Source organism: Gambusia affinis, linkage group LG23, assembly GCF_019740435.1.
Source record: "Gambusia affinis linkage group LG23, SWU_Gaff_1.0, whole genome shotgun sequence".
Lineage (NCBI taxonomy): Eukaryota > Metazoa > Chordata > Actinopteri > Cyprinodontiformes > Poeciliidae > Gambusia > Gambusia affinis.
In genome coordinates, this window is record NC_057890.1 from 2,665,880 (window position 1) to 2,681,469 (window position 15,590).

General features: G+C 41.5%; 2 protein-coding genes across 3 annotated transcripts in view; one reads left to right on the forward strand and one right to left on the reverse strand.

The window, feature by feature from the left end:
- The first annotated feature begins 187 nt into the window (after window positions 1–187).
- Window positions 188–8,479, forward strand: elk3 (ETS transcription factor ELK3). Its single transcript, XM_044108947.1, has 5 exons — window positions 188–717; window positions 3,962–4,196; window positions 4,289–4,993; window positions 5,931–6,053; window positions 6,848–8,479. The coding sequence occupies exons 2-5, from the start codon at window positions 3,990–3,992 to the stop codon at window positions 6,941–6,943; spliced, it is 1,131 nt and encodes a 376-aa protein (XP_043964882.1). The 5' UTR covers window positions 188–717; window positions 3,962–3,989; the 3' UTR covers window positions 6,944–8,479.
- The window catches only part of cdk17 (cyclin-dependent kinase 17), a 46,015-nt gene continuing 38,674 nt past the window's right edge, over window positions 8,250–15,590 (reverse strand). For both annotated transcript variants that reach the window (XM_044108945.1, XM_044108946.1), the window contains 8 exons: window positions 15,228–15,351; window positions 14,893–15,013; window positions 14,589–14,686; window positions 14,396–14,501; window positions 14,114–14,156; window positions 12,922–13,012; window positions 12,320–12,397; window positions 8,250–11,841 (listed from right to left, as the gene is read on the reverse strand). In XM_044108945.1, the coding sequence (XP_043964880.1) occupies window positions 11,801–11,841; window positions 12,320–12,397; window positions 12,922–13,012; window positions 14,114–14,156; window positions 14,396–14,501; window positions 14,589–14,686; window positions 14,893–15,013; window positions 15,228–15,351 (702 nt within the window). In that variant the 3' untranslated portion in view covers window positions 8,250–11,800. The remainder of the gene's footprint in view (window positions 11,842–12,319; window positions 12,398–12,921; window positions 13,013–14,113; window positions 14,157–14,395; window positions 14,502–14,588; window positions 14,687–14,892; window positions 15,014–15,227; window positions 15,352–15,590) is intronic.

Genomic DNA, 15,590 nt, shown 5'->3' on the forward strand with positions numbered 1-15,590 from the left:
GGACAAAATATGAAACACTTTCAGAGTTAGAACGACTTTTACACTAAATCGAGTTTTTAATGTTTTCTGACCAGTAAAACGCTACATTTTAATAAAAGGAACTCAAATGTTGGGCTGTGTTTTTCACATTTCCGGTAGGTCGGCTGACCTAGGTCGCGCGCGCGTATGTGTTTAGAAACAGGAACCCCTCCTGGTGAGCAGGAACAGGGTGACGTCAGTTGTCACTTGGCTCTGAGCTCTCTCTCAGTGTGTGTGCGTGTGTGTGCGTGTGTAGCAGTAGTAGTTGGATTACACTATCAGTGTGTACAACGTCTGATTGTGTGATTTGCGCGAGCGTCCGTGCGCATGCATGTGTAGGTGTGCGTGCAAGACAGAGAGAGCGAGAGTGGTTTAAGGGGCGTGTTCATAGGAAATAGAGATTTTTGCGTGTGTGTGTGTGTGTGTGCGTGTGTGTGTGCGTGTTTACACAGACGGGAATACTGCTCCAGAGGAAGTGCGCTCGTTCTCCGTCTGCGCGTCCCGACTTCCTGCTCTGAGGCAGGAGAGAGAAAAGCTGCGGATCCGCTTTCAGACAGCGGGGCAGCAGCAGCAGCAGCAGCAGCAGCAGCACATGGAGCCCCGACACAACACACACGCTCTGCTTTAAGAGCCAAACTCCCACGACACGGACGGACAGACGCACACAGAGAGAAAGGAACCGCGGCCGTTCACAGCTGGGTAGGTGCCAACTTTCCTTCCGTCTCCAACTTTCTCAAAGTTACCTAAAGGACGCATCGAAGTGAACTAAAAATTTAAAAAAAACTTGTGATCCGCTCAAAAATCATTTCTGAGAGCACAGAAAGCAAATCCACACCGCTAACCTGAAAAGCGAAAGAAAAAAAAGCCGTGCGTAAAGTGTTAAAGCCGTGCGTAAAAATGAGTAAAAGGTCTCATAACCAAACAGCGGTCTTATGCGTGACACTATCACAGATTTAAAGGGGGAATTTAGAATGAAGTCGGTGTGACAATTGGTGAGGGAAGGGAAGTAAAAAATGATCCGTGGCTCCTTTAAAACCTGCTAGTAGACTTTCTGGTTTGTCTGGACCTCGCAGACTAATTGCCATGCGCTTCCGGATAGAAGCTGGCAGCAGACAACATCTTGAAAATGAGTCACCGACTGCCGCAAAACAAAGAGACGTTTGAGTTCCAGCAGAGCCCCCTTTACTCCCTCCTCACTCAGACATATTTAAAAAAAAAATCAGAGCGCAGGAAATGGAAGGAGAGTCATGGTTTGGGTTCTTCCTGCTGACCTGAACAGAAACAGAGAGGAAGAGAAAGGTAACGGGCTCAAACGGTGGGCTTTTATTTTGAAATCAATTATTAAAACATTTGCTTCAACAGATCAAATAATTTGCTAATATCAGCACACCAATGTGTGATCCCAGTGGTCATTTTAGCAGAAGTATGATGAAATCTGAAAAGTGTGGCATGCATTTCTATCCAATCTCTTTTACTCTGGTACTCCTAAGACAAAAACAAAAAATATAAAGTGGTGGAACCAGTTGTCTAATGATTGAAAAGATGAAAAAGCAGGTGGTTTGGTCAGATGGTAAAATTTTGGGCAACATGGAAACGTCAGCCAGAATAATTCATCATCAGGGAGTATGGTGGTGGCAGTATCATGATGTCAGGATGCTTTTTTATTTTTTTCAGCTGATGCTAAATACAATGTGGTTCTGGGAAGACTTGGAAAAGTTCAACTGGTAACATTCGAGTTCTGAAAGTATTCCCAAAACGTGTACAAGAACGTGCACGTGTGTGTCTGTGTTTGTGCGTTTGTTTCTAATACCTTGTGGGGACCATTTTCCTGACACATACTACATTGTGGGGATCCACTGCTCTTTGTGGGGACTGTAGCCTGGTCCCCACAAGGGGAAACACTGTTTTTGGGTCAGGGGTCAGATTTAGGACTAAGATGTGAATTGAGTTTTGGTTAGGGTTAGGGTTGGGGTAAAGGTAAGGGGAAGGTTTAGGCTTTTGAAATTAATGGAAAGTCCCCACAAAGGTAGCTGTGCAAACATGTGTGTGTGTATGTGTGTTCTTAAAAAACCTTCTACATCTGCTGGGTGTTGTAAGAACTGATCTCTAAAAACAAACAGCGAATGTGTGCACTTGTTTCCGGTGCTTCCCACCGACAGGAAGTCCTGGACAGCCTCTCACCGGGAATGACGCCCCTGAATCTGAATGACAGGAAGTCCTCCTGTGGACAGTTAGACATCACCACAGTTCCTCCGCCACCTCACACACACGCACACGCACCCACACACAGCAGCACACATTCATACAGGAAATAGGAAGCGAGAGCCCGGTCAGTTGTGTGCTTGCGAGGCTAGTGGGTCATTGTTTTGTACTTTCCCCTCCTTTTTGTCCTGCTGCTTGGTTTCCTTTCACAAAGACAAACAGATTCACAAACAGTCATTTCTCATATTTCCACCGCTGCTGCACAATATGTTGTTATTATGAAGGCAGGTGGAGCTACAGTTCTCAGAGAGCGCACAAGAACAGATGCGCGCACAAACACACACACACACACAGGCAGTCGGCGGTTTCCAGGTAAACACGTCGGTTAGGGCCACGCTTGTCTTGGCAGAAGGGTCACTAACCACATCCTGTTTTATCACCATGGAAACATCTGAAAGCCATCTGACGTATGGACCTTTCTCTGTGACTCTCATAGTCAATATGAAACTGTACTGTAGGAGGAAAAGCCTCCCAACCACCGTGAGCAACAATTATTACGATTTGTTCTTCCACTCAGTGCCGTGCAAAATGGTAATAATCTTATAGACTCACATTTTTCAATCACTACCTCTGATGTATTTTAGTTGAATTTTGTATTGTAATATTGAAAATGGGGCATGCTTATGTATTCAGCCTCCTCAGCATCCCCTATGGTGGTGGCAGCATCATGCTGTGGGACTGCTTAATTTATCTCTGGATAAATTAAGAAATGGATGGGAACATGAGGGGGGAAAATCCCCTCCACCCCCACCCAATAAAATCAAGTGTGTGGTTGTAATAAAAAATGTAAAGAAGTTCAGGGGAGTAAGAATTATGTTTACAAGGCATTGTATCTGTAATTACAATCCAACAGGGGTCAATTAGTAGAAAATGATCATGCTAGCTGTTTACAACCTGTGGAAGGAAGTAGAAAAACCGCATGCCACCATGTCTGTGTATAATGACATGTGGCAAACATAAGCTCTTCGGTAACAAAACCCAGAGGACATGCACTAACATTTTTGCTCTTATACTTAATTTCTCTATAGCTGATAACTTGAAGAGCACTGCTAATTTTAGCATGCGTTAGCTTGTTGAAAAATTGCTTTTGCCATTAAAATTAATGGCAAAAAATGTTGAACAATTAAAGAATTTCCAACTTTATGCATTCATGAGCTGTAATTGTTCTTGAGACTCTTTGGCCTCTGTAACTTCTTTAGACCTGCTCCTGATCTCCTCTTTTTAAATTCTGATGGTGCTAATGTTGTCACCGTCTACTGGAGCAGAGTAAAGACTCCACCTTTTTAAATTCAATTCCCAAAGGTTCTGTAGATGTAGATATTTTTTAAATACAAGAAAACCCTTCCTGAGCTGTGCATCCAACTCCTGTCTAAATGTTTGAGTGAGTTTAGCTCTTAGCTTAAATAGCTTAACTAAGCTAACCAGCTAAATGTTGCTCACTAGTGAAATTAAAGTAGCTAGCTTAATTACCTAAATTAAGTTGGATAGCTTAGTTGGCTAAATTCAACTCGCTTCATGAAGGCAGATAGCTATAGTAAGATAACTATTTAGATTAAGCTAGCTAATAATAATAATAATAATAATAGTCCAAATTTCATATCACAAACAAGCAAAGCTGGTATGACAATAAAAAGAATCCTAGAATCCTTGGATCCTAACTCTGTCCTTTTCTAATTCCCAGTTGCAGGATCCCCAGTGTTTGTGTCGTCATGGAGAGCTCTATCACCCTCTGGCAGTTCCTGCTCCAGCTGCTGCTTGACCAGAGCCACAAACATCTCATCTGCTGGACGTCTAACGATGGAGAGTTCAAACTGCTCAAGTCTGAGGAGGTGGCCAAACTGTGGGGGCTGCGAAAGAACAAGACCAACATGAACTACGACAAGCTGAGCAGGGCGCTGCGCTACTACTACGACAAAGTATGCACATGTGAACGACAACACAAACAAAACTGCTGTAAAATGGAGGTTTATGTTGACTGGTCTGTTTTTTTTTCCTTCCCTATTTGCAGAACATCATCAAGAAGGTGATTGGTCAAAAGTTTGTCTATAAGTTTGTCTCGTTCCCTGAGATTCTGAAGATGGACCCTGCAGTTGTGGAGTCGGGTCGCAGTAGCGAGGAGGTTGGGGGGACGACGTCAGAACCTGAAGCTGAAGAGGAGGATCGGACTGACAGAAACCAGTATCGCCACTCCAACTTATACTCCTCCTTCACCATCAGCTCCCTGCAGCACGCTTTAGAACAGCAGCGGCCAATCAAACAGGAGCCCAGATGCGAGGAAAGCTCCTCTGTCATCCGGTTCGTAACCAACGGCGGCCACTCGTCCCTTCCTCCAACACCACCTCCATCCATGACAGACAGCCCAAATTCCTCTGTGCTGTCTCCTCGGTTGGCCAGCTCATCATCCCCATCCCAAAGCCCCGCCCACATACAGGCAAGGGGGCAGAGCCTTAGCGCAGATACTGAAGATGTCGAATGTAGCGCTCAACCTTTAAACTTGTCATCTGGTCAGAGGGAAAGAGAGAAGCTACGCTGCACACGAACACCAGAGAGGAGGGGGTTGGCCAACAGTAACCCTTTAAAAGGCAGAAAACCCAAAGGTTTGGAAATCTCTGCCTCTCCTCTTCTCCTGACAGGAAGTGACCTCGTCTCCATTGCCCTCAACAGCCCGGCGCTGCCCTCTGGGTCTCTTACCCCCGCCTTTTTGACCACACAGGTATGAATCAACATTACACAGCCAATAACACCACCGAACCTCCCCAAACTTCCGCTGGAAGCACAGTTTTTAATAGGTAACAGGCAGAGGAGAGGAAGGAGACATTTTTGATGCGGAAAGTCAGACAGGGAGGGGACGGAGAGAGGTGAGCGGAAAGAAAAGGAGGAGGAGAGGGAGGCTTGAGGAGGTTTCTAAGTGAACCCATATGTTCTTGACGCTCCTGATTCACTGGCAGCAGCTTGCTGACCAAAACAGGACAGACTGACTACATTCAGGCCCTCAGCTGACATTCTTATCCAGACTGAGTAATCATATACTGCTGTGTGTAAATCACTGACAGAAACCAAAGGAAGTTGAGGCCGAGCTCATTACTCAATATGTCAATGGTACCACCTACTCCTTTTGGTAACTAGAACCCCTTCCCTAGCAAACCAACAGGGAGTACGTTAACAGAGATTTGATACTTTCTTTGAAATTTGTCCCCATTTTCTTTAAAACCAAATCCAAAATAAAGGTCCTTGTAGTGCCATGGAAACCAACGTGGATAAACCAACAAGACCATCAAACGAAATATTAAAAATTGCTGAAAGAAAATGAACAAGAATGACCTAATGACATTAGAAGAAATGATCTGATTGATGAATGACTAATAGCTGACAAGGAGACGTCATCAACCACTGCTTCATAACTATTTACAGGACGAGTGAGGGGGAACTTTCTGGCATTTAAGGCATGCTGGGAAATCTAGGTGTGAAATTAGCCTGAGAAAGAATGAGTTCCTTCGTTTGAGCGAAGCTTTAGATGAAAAGCTGTTTTTTTTTTCAACTTTTATGATTGAAGAAGCTATAAATTGGCCAGAATTAACTGTCTTCTCTGTACTCTATGTGGATTATTTTACTATGTCTGATTTTTTTTCTGTATTTCCCCAACCTTCCAGACTCCATCTGGTCTGTTGCTAACTCCCAGTCCTCTGCTGTCCAACATCCATTTCTGGTCCGGTCTGAGTCCGGTGGGACCTCTGAGCCCAGCCCAACTGCAGAGCCATGCCCAACTTTTCCAGGTAATCTTCCTTTCTTGTGTTTGAGGCGCTATCCTTCAACGGATGCCTGGTTTTCCTAAATACCCCTGGGTTCAGCTTAGTCAGAAATACAAACACAAACATCATCTGACTCGACCCCTTCAGCTCATATACAGGTAGCTAGTCAATTGTATTTTAAACCTTGCAATTTGTGTACAACCAAGATAACCCTAATTCCTCCTTGTTGTCAAAATTGTTGTTCGTTCGTCTGCTGTTGTAAAACCCAAACCTTTACGAGACCCACCTCCATCCACAGTATCTATACCCGAGACCCAAAGTTTGTTGGCATTCAACCAAAGCCGAAATCATAAAGCTAACAGTGCTTGGCTTTCGGAGATGACGCCATGCATAGGTTGCTTATTGGTGGGAAGTTGGTTAACCCTAAAAGCTATTCCAGCACTAATAATAGTCATTGGGCTATAAGCATACTTGTTTATGAGTAGGTACCCTTTGAACTGTAGCTGATCTTTTATAGTACGAGGTTGAAGTGGACTTGAAATAAACCAAACACACCATAAAGTGATTCTGCCAGCAAATCAAGTCTACAGAATATTGCCAAGTACATGAATTTCTTTCGAAGACCTCTCAAAAAAAAAAAAAAAAAAAAAAAAAGCCATATTCTTTAATCCCCACACACTCCGACTTAATTTGTAATCACAAGCATGAACTGGTCGATGGTAGAGCACTGCTTGCTTCTGGCCATAACAAGTTTCACTAGAAAAACTTCATAAATTGCTGAAAAAGTCTTTAATGTTTCTTATTGTGTACTTTACTAGTTCCCCACACTGATGAATGGAGCCATTCCCATTCCTCCTTCCAACATGGACACGCCCTCTCCTCTGCTGCTCACGTCCAGCTCCCACAAGTCCTGATGCCAGCAGGAAGCTGGTTCCAGAGGGGCTGAGGACATCATCATCATCATCATCATCATCAAGGAGCAGACCACCCTTAAGTTGGATGAAGCTTAAGGACTGGGCAAACTTACACCTGAGACTTCTACCTTCATTCCAGAAGAAACTGGAGCTCCACTCTGAGGATTTGCTCTCCAAGAAGAGCATAGTTTGGTTTGTTTGTTTACTTCAAGGTCCCCACCGTACTTGTGGTAAAACATCTTTTATCTCGTTTGATTGCCAGTCTCTGCCCAAATGTAGTAACACCTCAGCAGAACGCTAGTTTTCTTTTGCCACTTTCCGTAGCCGTCGTAACTCTTTGCCTCGGATGTGAAGAAATTCTTGGACACGTGTGAAGTCAAAAGAGAAAGCGTTACAGTTTAGAAGTAGAACTGTGAAAACTTCTCTCAGCCTTCCAAGACTAAACACAACCCGAGTTCCCACGTCTAGACAACACATTAAGGCTTATGCTTTTTGGTGTATTCAAAACGTTTTAAATGATCAAGTAAGTTGTCAAAATGTGTTTGATAGCTTAAAGTTTATCATCACTAACAGGAACAATATTAGTGGATGTTATTGTTCTTGAGCAAGTTGATGTTTTCCCACCTTTTTGTAATCTTAAAGCTAAGCTAAGCTAATTACTTTCTTGTACCTTACATTCAGAAATAAGTTGTGTTTTTTGCTCAAAAAAGGTTAATGGTTCCAAAAACAAAAAAACTCCACCTAAACAAATTTATAATACAAAGTAATTAGAATCAATATCATGACGTTTTCTGTCACTTTAGAACAGATTTGGCATCTTTTTCTGTCACCTTTAACTGCCAAATGTTTCCTAATGTTCAGTTTCTCATTCCTGGATACAGAAAGGCTCAGGATCAAATTTTATCCAACGCTGGAAAAAATAAAACTGGGCTACATGAGATGGGACCGTTAGCGACTCCTAGCAAAAGCATCTGCTAGCCAGAGTAAAAATACAGCGCAAAATTGATGCACAATTTTCTAAACTTTTTATTATTTTGCACTGTACTGTACTTTCAAGCATTCTTTGCTGTAGCTTTTATGATGAAAGATTTCTGTAAATGTGTCAAAAGCTTTATTTCTTCGTGGCCAAAACTGCACAAATAGCTTTTTTTTGTAGTTGTGAAATTGCTCGTTTTTTTGTTTTGTTTTTTTAGTTAATATGACGGCAAATTATTTTCTATGTTAATGAGTTTCTTATTTTGTGTTTTTAAATAAATGACTTTTTCAAAAAAAAAAAAAAGTATTCAGAAAATGACTTGCACACACGTTTTATGAAACAAATTTTTAAATTTTTTACTTCAGATGGTTATGAGAAATAAATAGCTCCAGTAAAAAGAGTCACACATCAACTGTTCACCGGCAGCTCAGTGTTTCAGAGAGTTTGAGTTGACAACACAGCAGGCCTTCCATGCATCAGGCACACACACGTTTCCACACACACACTCGGACATAAAACACATACAATTAAATCATCCGTTCATCTGAAAAAAAAAAAAAGTACAGTTTTACAATGATAAATATTAAGCTGTTTTAGAAATCTCCTTTCGTGCATGTTACTGCTGTTCATGTACAAAAAAAAGTCATATTAGCAGAAACACAGTTTGCAGTTCACAGGGAAACAATCCTTAATTTGGAATATAAACAAAAAAATTATGGAAAATCTAGATGTACATGGTTCCAATTTCCAAATTAAAAAGAACAGGCCAACGTAATACAGGATATATACCATTAATATAATGACTTCCCGTTTACAGTATGTCATGTATGTACTTGATTGTGTAATCACAATTTAATACCTCAAATTAGAAGTGCATGTTCAAATCATTTAAACAGATTTGTACTGTTTACTGGATCATTGCACCATAACCTGCAATCTGTGTTTGATGTTAATATTACATTAATGATTTCAGATATAAGTTTATCAAGCTTTACCAGTGCTTCCAGCACTCTTCTAGCATGTGCTACCTAATCTGAAACAAAGAACACTAGTGTCGCTGAAACAAATCTTCTCCTGTCACAAAATACAGTTTTCAGTCGGCCGTCGAACAAAAGAGCAACAAGAAAACTTCCCTCCGATCCCCCGACAACTTTCAGTTTTATTTAGATGTTTAGTGCACTCCCAGTCTTTTATTTTTAATAAGCTTTTAATATTTTCTGATTTTTATAGCAGTTCACCTTGTGAAGCTGTCATATTTAAATGTTTCCCAGTTGTGTATTTTAAAAAAAAAACAACTAAAAAACCTACGTTTACATTTTTGCCAAATGTTCAACAAAACTCTTTTAGCCATATTTAAAGCTAACTGGCTATGCTAAACTATAGCTTCAACTGCATAGTTAGTCACTCTTTGATGCACCTCTTAAGTAAAAAAAAGTATATATTCGTCTTTATACCAGAGATTGTAACATTTAAACAAACACTGTTTATTGGCCTAAATTAGTTTGAATGCATACTTCATCATGTATGTTTAGCTTTAGCGCACCTAAAGTTAGCATAAAAAAAGAGAAATCTGCCAAAGCTAACCCAGCAGGGAAACAATGTTCACCACACATTTAATGCTGCTTGATAAATTTCACAAAGTAGATATCAAAACAGGGTTTAGTTTTATAGCCATATAAGCGATAGCATTAAATTACATTAAATCCTGCAAACTATATTTTCTAAGTTTAGCAAAATGGCTGTGGTTTGATATTTAATGTTGGTCAACACGAGACAAACAGACCAAGCTGACCCCAGGAATGCAATGAACATCAGTTGTCATGTAAGAAACATTCAGGGACATTTTCTTATTGCTACAGTAAACGTATTTAAAAGAGAGACTCGCCAACGGGTTTAATCATCTTTAGCATCACTGTCAGTTGCTAACAGCACATCGGCAGTAAAGTCTTGAGTTTTAATTTGAAATCTGTGCTGTAAAAATGCTGTGGCTTGACATGAAGTGGGAAATTGTTGCTTTTAGAGCATCCACGTCGGTGCCGTTTTCCCGAGGAGTCATGGAATACATCATAATACTGTTGGGTAAACTCAGCTGTGTTGAGGCCCACGTCCCTGGTGAAAACAAAACAAAAAGAATTTGCAAACGCTTGGAGTGCAGGGTAAAATGTCTGAATGTACAGTTGCATCGAGGCTCTCGACAGTTGAAGGGTTTGCAGGCTTGTCCGAGCGTTTATCTCGGGTTCTGGTTTTTCACATTACTCAACAATGCTGTCCAGTCGTCTTCCCAACAAGGCATGGGCTGGTCTCTGGTATGTTGCTGCACCAAGGTTTCAAACAGCTACGGTTTCAAAAACCGCTCATTTTTGTCCCAGTGAAAAATGAAAACCCGGATTAAGGAGCGAGGCTAACCAGAGCTTTCTCCTCTGTATGACGGACAGAGTAATGCAGCGCTGCGTCATTTAACTCTATTAAACGAATCTGGATGTTTGTGATTTTCTCGACTGGAACTATTTTTTTCAGACAAGCATGGTGTGGAAACAAAACATTTCTGTATTAAATTTACAGTTGACAGGTCTGTAAAGCAGCAGGCTGCAGGCTACCGGAACAGATTAACCAGGTAATTAGATTTCTGTTTCTCTATGAAGAGCAGAATGTTTTCAATATTAAATTTAATGACCATCTATTCCATATTTGTATGAAAATAAAAATATCTTAAAGTAGCATAACTGTAATCATCAATATGTCAGATTTTAGCCAATGTAGTAATAGTTCCTGCTGTTTCATGTAAATGAAAGAACACACAACTTCCTGTGTGTTAGGAAGTTTTCCTAACACACAGGAACACCGTTTAGTTTTTTAATCATGGTTATCATAGAGAATCTCATACCAGCCCATGCCTATTTCCATGTTTTGTTGCTGTCAGATTTGGTCCTACAGATTTACCAGAGTGAGCAGAAACCCAGTGGCTAAAACTGTTAGCTTCGCTCAGCCCTCAGCTGCCAAGCGCTGTGCTCAGACTTTCAGTGGAACCCCCAACGGCAGCGGCCCCTCAAAGAAACACAGTTCTTCTGAAATGAATTTGGGAAAAAAAATAAATAAATAAAAAAAAATCTAAGATGGGAAATCCATCATCATCATCATCATCATCATCATCACCACCACCAGTTTTTCTCGTTCCCCTCAACGCCAGCACCGTCGTGTGCTGCAGCGTTTTGAAATGTAGAAACCTTGTATAGATCAGTCACGGAAGCTCGAAGGAAACAAAACAAAACAACAAGAAAGAAAAAAACAATAAAAAAAAAAAACAATCTCCAAATATACATGTACATATATACACATAAATATATATGTATATAGATATACACAATGCATAAAAAGTTTGAAGAAACTGCAGCTGTCGCTCTGCAAGCACAACAATGAAAACAACAACTTCATCACAGCGTCGACATCAACATCCGTTGAATTTCAAACTAAAGATACCAAAGAATTATAGTCAGGAGAAATAACAGTAACCTAAACAGACCGCTTAACTGTGCATGGCGTCTTCAGTTCACATCATGTGCATCAACACACATGTGTACACACACACACACACAAACACATACACACAGACATGTTATATAGTAGACAGTAGTAGTTTAGCAGCAAAATAAGTTAACCTCACACCCCAATAAATAAACAGTCTCCAAGCGTTTTGACTCAAAGTCACTCATTCAGAGGATGTGTGTGTGTGTGTGTGTGTGTGTGTGTGTGCGCGTGTACGCGTGTGAGTGAGTCCAGGGGAGGGAGTGAGGGGAGATGCTCCACAGGGAGGTGGGCTCATGCGAGGAGTTGCTGGGAGGTGCAGATGAAGCTGGCCGGCTGACCATCCTCTTCAGGACACATTAGAAAAGCATGCTCTGCCTTCTGTTGATGTTGCCGTTACCTGGAACAATACAATACCCATGATGCCATGGGAACTCATTACACTAAAATACAAGCACATCAAAAAAAAGTGAACATTGTGATTTTTTTGGTCTCATTTCAGAAATTTAAACTTGTTATATATAGCAAAGTATTTTAAGCTATTATTTATTGTATGTTTGATTATTATGGCTTACAGATAATTTAAACTAAATCTTTTTGAGAAAATCAGTTGATTAAGGTGACACCATAAGTTTCTAATATTTAACTTTTTTCTAATATTCTAATTTTCATAGAGTCTGAATTTAGGGGTTTTATCATCAATGATAGTTACTGATGATGTCAGTCAACTGTGATTTGGCTTGAAAACTAAAATGTTAGAGAGCTGAAAACTGGAGGTGGCGTTGCTAAAAGGCGGAAAATTTCAGGCAGAGGAAGAGTTTCAATTGATACTTGATTCTATTTGAATTATGGGAAATTAAATGAGATTCACGGCCCACCTGACTCGGGGTAGGAGGAGTTCCTGTAGCCGGGGTCCCTCTGAAGTTGCAGCTCTTTTAACGTGAACATCGACACGCCTGAAACACAGGAGAGACAGAAACTCAGCTAGCTTAACTTGACAACTTTAGCTTTTAGCTAAAGTTGTGCTAACAGCTGCACAGTTAGCAGCTTCATGCAATACGGTTAGCTACCTGAAATACAATAGAGACAGACACTGAGCTAGCTTAACACAAAACCTTTAGCTAGCTGAAACATGCATGTGTTTCAGCTAGCTTAAAGAAACATGTTATCCAGCTGGAACACGATCGACACCTAGCGTAAGACACCGGAGAGACAGACTCAACCAGCTTAACGCAACACGTTGAGCTAATTGAAACACAAGAGATAGGTATCTTAGCAAACATTTTTAGCTAACTGAAAGAAAAGAGACAACTAGCTTAATGCAACAGATCTAGGTAGCTAAAACACAGGAAACAGCTAACTTAACACAACGTGGGACAGGAAATCAAAGAACGAAGGATGCAGGAAGGCCTGAGGAGAGCAGACAGCAGCTGGGATTGCACAGGACGTGCAGTGTGTGTAGATGTGTGTGTGTGCTCACTTTCAGGCAGTGTGTGGACTCTCATCCCGAGCTGCCTGAAGTAAGAATGTTTCATCGCCTCATCAGCTGAAATCCTCGCCTTGGACTCGTACTGCAGAGACACAAACGTCCAACGATACGTCACCCACTAGAGAAATGTGAATGATTCACACTCACGCACATTATGAGTCAAAGTGGTGAAACACAGCAGAGTAAGCACATGTGGATTCTAAAGGGCGAATAACTGCACTCCCTGCTGTCTGCATGTGGTACTGGCTGAATGGAAATCCAACACGATTAAATCTGGATAACTGGTGTGACAACAAGAAACTGGGATCTGGCACCCTCCACACTAATGAGCACCTTCAGCAGAGATGTGTGGAACGACTTCAAATAAACGTGTCTTTTATTTCTTTAGAAATCTGAACTGAACATTTCAGAAAAATCTAACCAATAATTTATAATTGATCTATATTCAGGGTTCTTTCACATGTTCCAGATTTTATATCGGTGCATTTTTACTTTTAAGAAAAAAATGGCATAAATAATTCCTTGAAATAAAAGAACATGCTCTCTTATTAGCAGAAGATAACTGAGCCACCAAATATTTTGTTATAAACAATTTCTTTGCATGATTTTTCCTCTACTGACTAAATGAACTCTAAAGTCCATTTTTCAGTATTAATCCATACAATCATTGTGATTTGACCAGGAAGTAACCACATGATGGATGTAAAAATGCTAACAAGACTCTACTACAATAAAAGAAGAATTTATGGAAGGATTTCTACACATAAAGGCAATAAATATGTTCAGTTTTCTAGCTGATCACCGATCTTTAAAAAGATTGACCCGCTGATTCCAATTTGAGCCGACAGATTATTATTTTTTTTTATCTTAAAATTGCTAAATATATAGACAAAGTTGCTAAGAGGGCAACAGTGGGGTGAATATTGTTAAAGGAAATTTGGGGAAATTTATTGGCTGGTCGGATTAACCATGCAGTCCTACTTGTATTCAAACACTTTTCAGGCTCAGCTTCTGAAAAAACATTTTTATTTTCACAGTTAAACAACTATTTACCTTCAAACATCCTGATGGAGGACTACAAAGGATTATTTCTAAGCATCTTATTTGTGGCTTTAACGTGACAACCTTTCACTGAATGAATCCTAGTCCCAGACGTGTGCGCCGTGTGTTGGTTGACACTTACTCTGAGGAACGCCAACAGCAGCTCGATACCTTCGCTGTCCAGCCTGAAGGAGAAGAGAAGAGCAACAGCTCAGTATCTACCAGCAGAAAGGGCTGATGGGAATGTGGAGGACTCATGGGAGGAAGGAAGCGCACAGCCGGCTCTAATGTTCGGCAGGATTTCCTGCCTGAAATGGCCAAACGCGCACTCAGAAATGCACATCACTGGACACATTCAAACCAGCCGGGGCGTGCATAACGAGATATAAACAAACACAAAACAAGAAGCAGCAGCAGAGTGTACCTGGGCGCGTGGTTGATCAGCGGCTGCGGCTTGTATTTGGGGAAGTTGTAGGATTTAAACTCTTCAATGGTGGAGATTCCTGGCCAGCTCTCCTCTGTGGGTGTGCCTGAAGTTGCAACAGTCCAATAAGACACAGTTAGACGGCTACCAGCTAGCGTTACCATGACGATCGCGTTCAGGATGGGATTCTCACCCAGCAGCCTGAAAATGAGATGGAGCTCATCCTCCACGGTGGAGCCGGGGAACAGAGGCCGACCTGCAGCCATCTCGTAGAATATGCAGCCCACCCCCCTGGAGAGAAAACAGCCAATCAGCTGGCAGAACAACAGCGGGCTGGAGAAATGTCTCCGAGGTGACATGGAGGGAGCAGGAAGAGGAGGAAGGAAAAAGCCCCGCGTGGTCGGATGTTTCTCTGGGTTTAGATATATATCTGACTCCGTCTGCTTCACTGTTACTGTGGGGGAAACTGATAGCGAGGGGCATGATGGGAGATTTACCACATGTCGATCTGTGTGGAGTACTCCGAGGATCCCAGAAGGACATCCGGAGGCCGGTACCAGAGAGTCACCACCTCGTTGGAATACGTCTTGGTCGGGACGGACTTCGCCCTCGCCAGACCTGCAGAACGTCAGCACACATCAGCAGCCTGGAACCGGAGCGTTTCCACTGGAAACGGCCTCCTGCATTTAGCAATTTTGGAGCTCATTTTTCAAACAATTTAAGCTAACATTTTTTTGCCTTCCTGTTATCGGATCTCTTTCTTTCACACAGACTGAAAGAATTACAGATTTACTTTTTAACAACAAAAAGGAGCTCTTGAGGTTCCTCTCACCAAAATCAGCCAGCTTCAGTTCCCCTCTTTCATTGATTAGAAGGTTCTGCGGCTTCAAGTCCCTGTGGAGAACTTTCCTCTGGTGACAGTAAGACAGCCCTCGTAAAATCTGGAACAGGAAGATCTGGAAACGCACATTTCAGAATCTAATGAATTAACTGTCATCTGAGCAAACATTTAGTCTGGGCAACTTTATAAATTTTAGGATGTTGAATCGGATCTAAATATCACTTTTTTAACCTTACATTTAAAATCTTACTATGTCAGAATGTTTTATCATCCGAATCTCTCTCTCTCTCTCAAACTATGGTGGCCCAAAGAGGTCAGCGAAATGCAAAAGCCATAAACAATAACAAAAGCCGA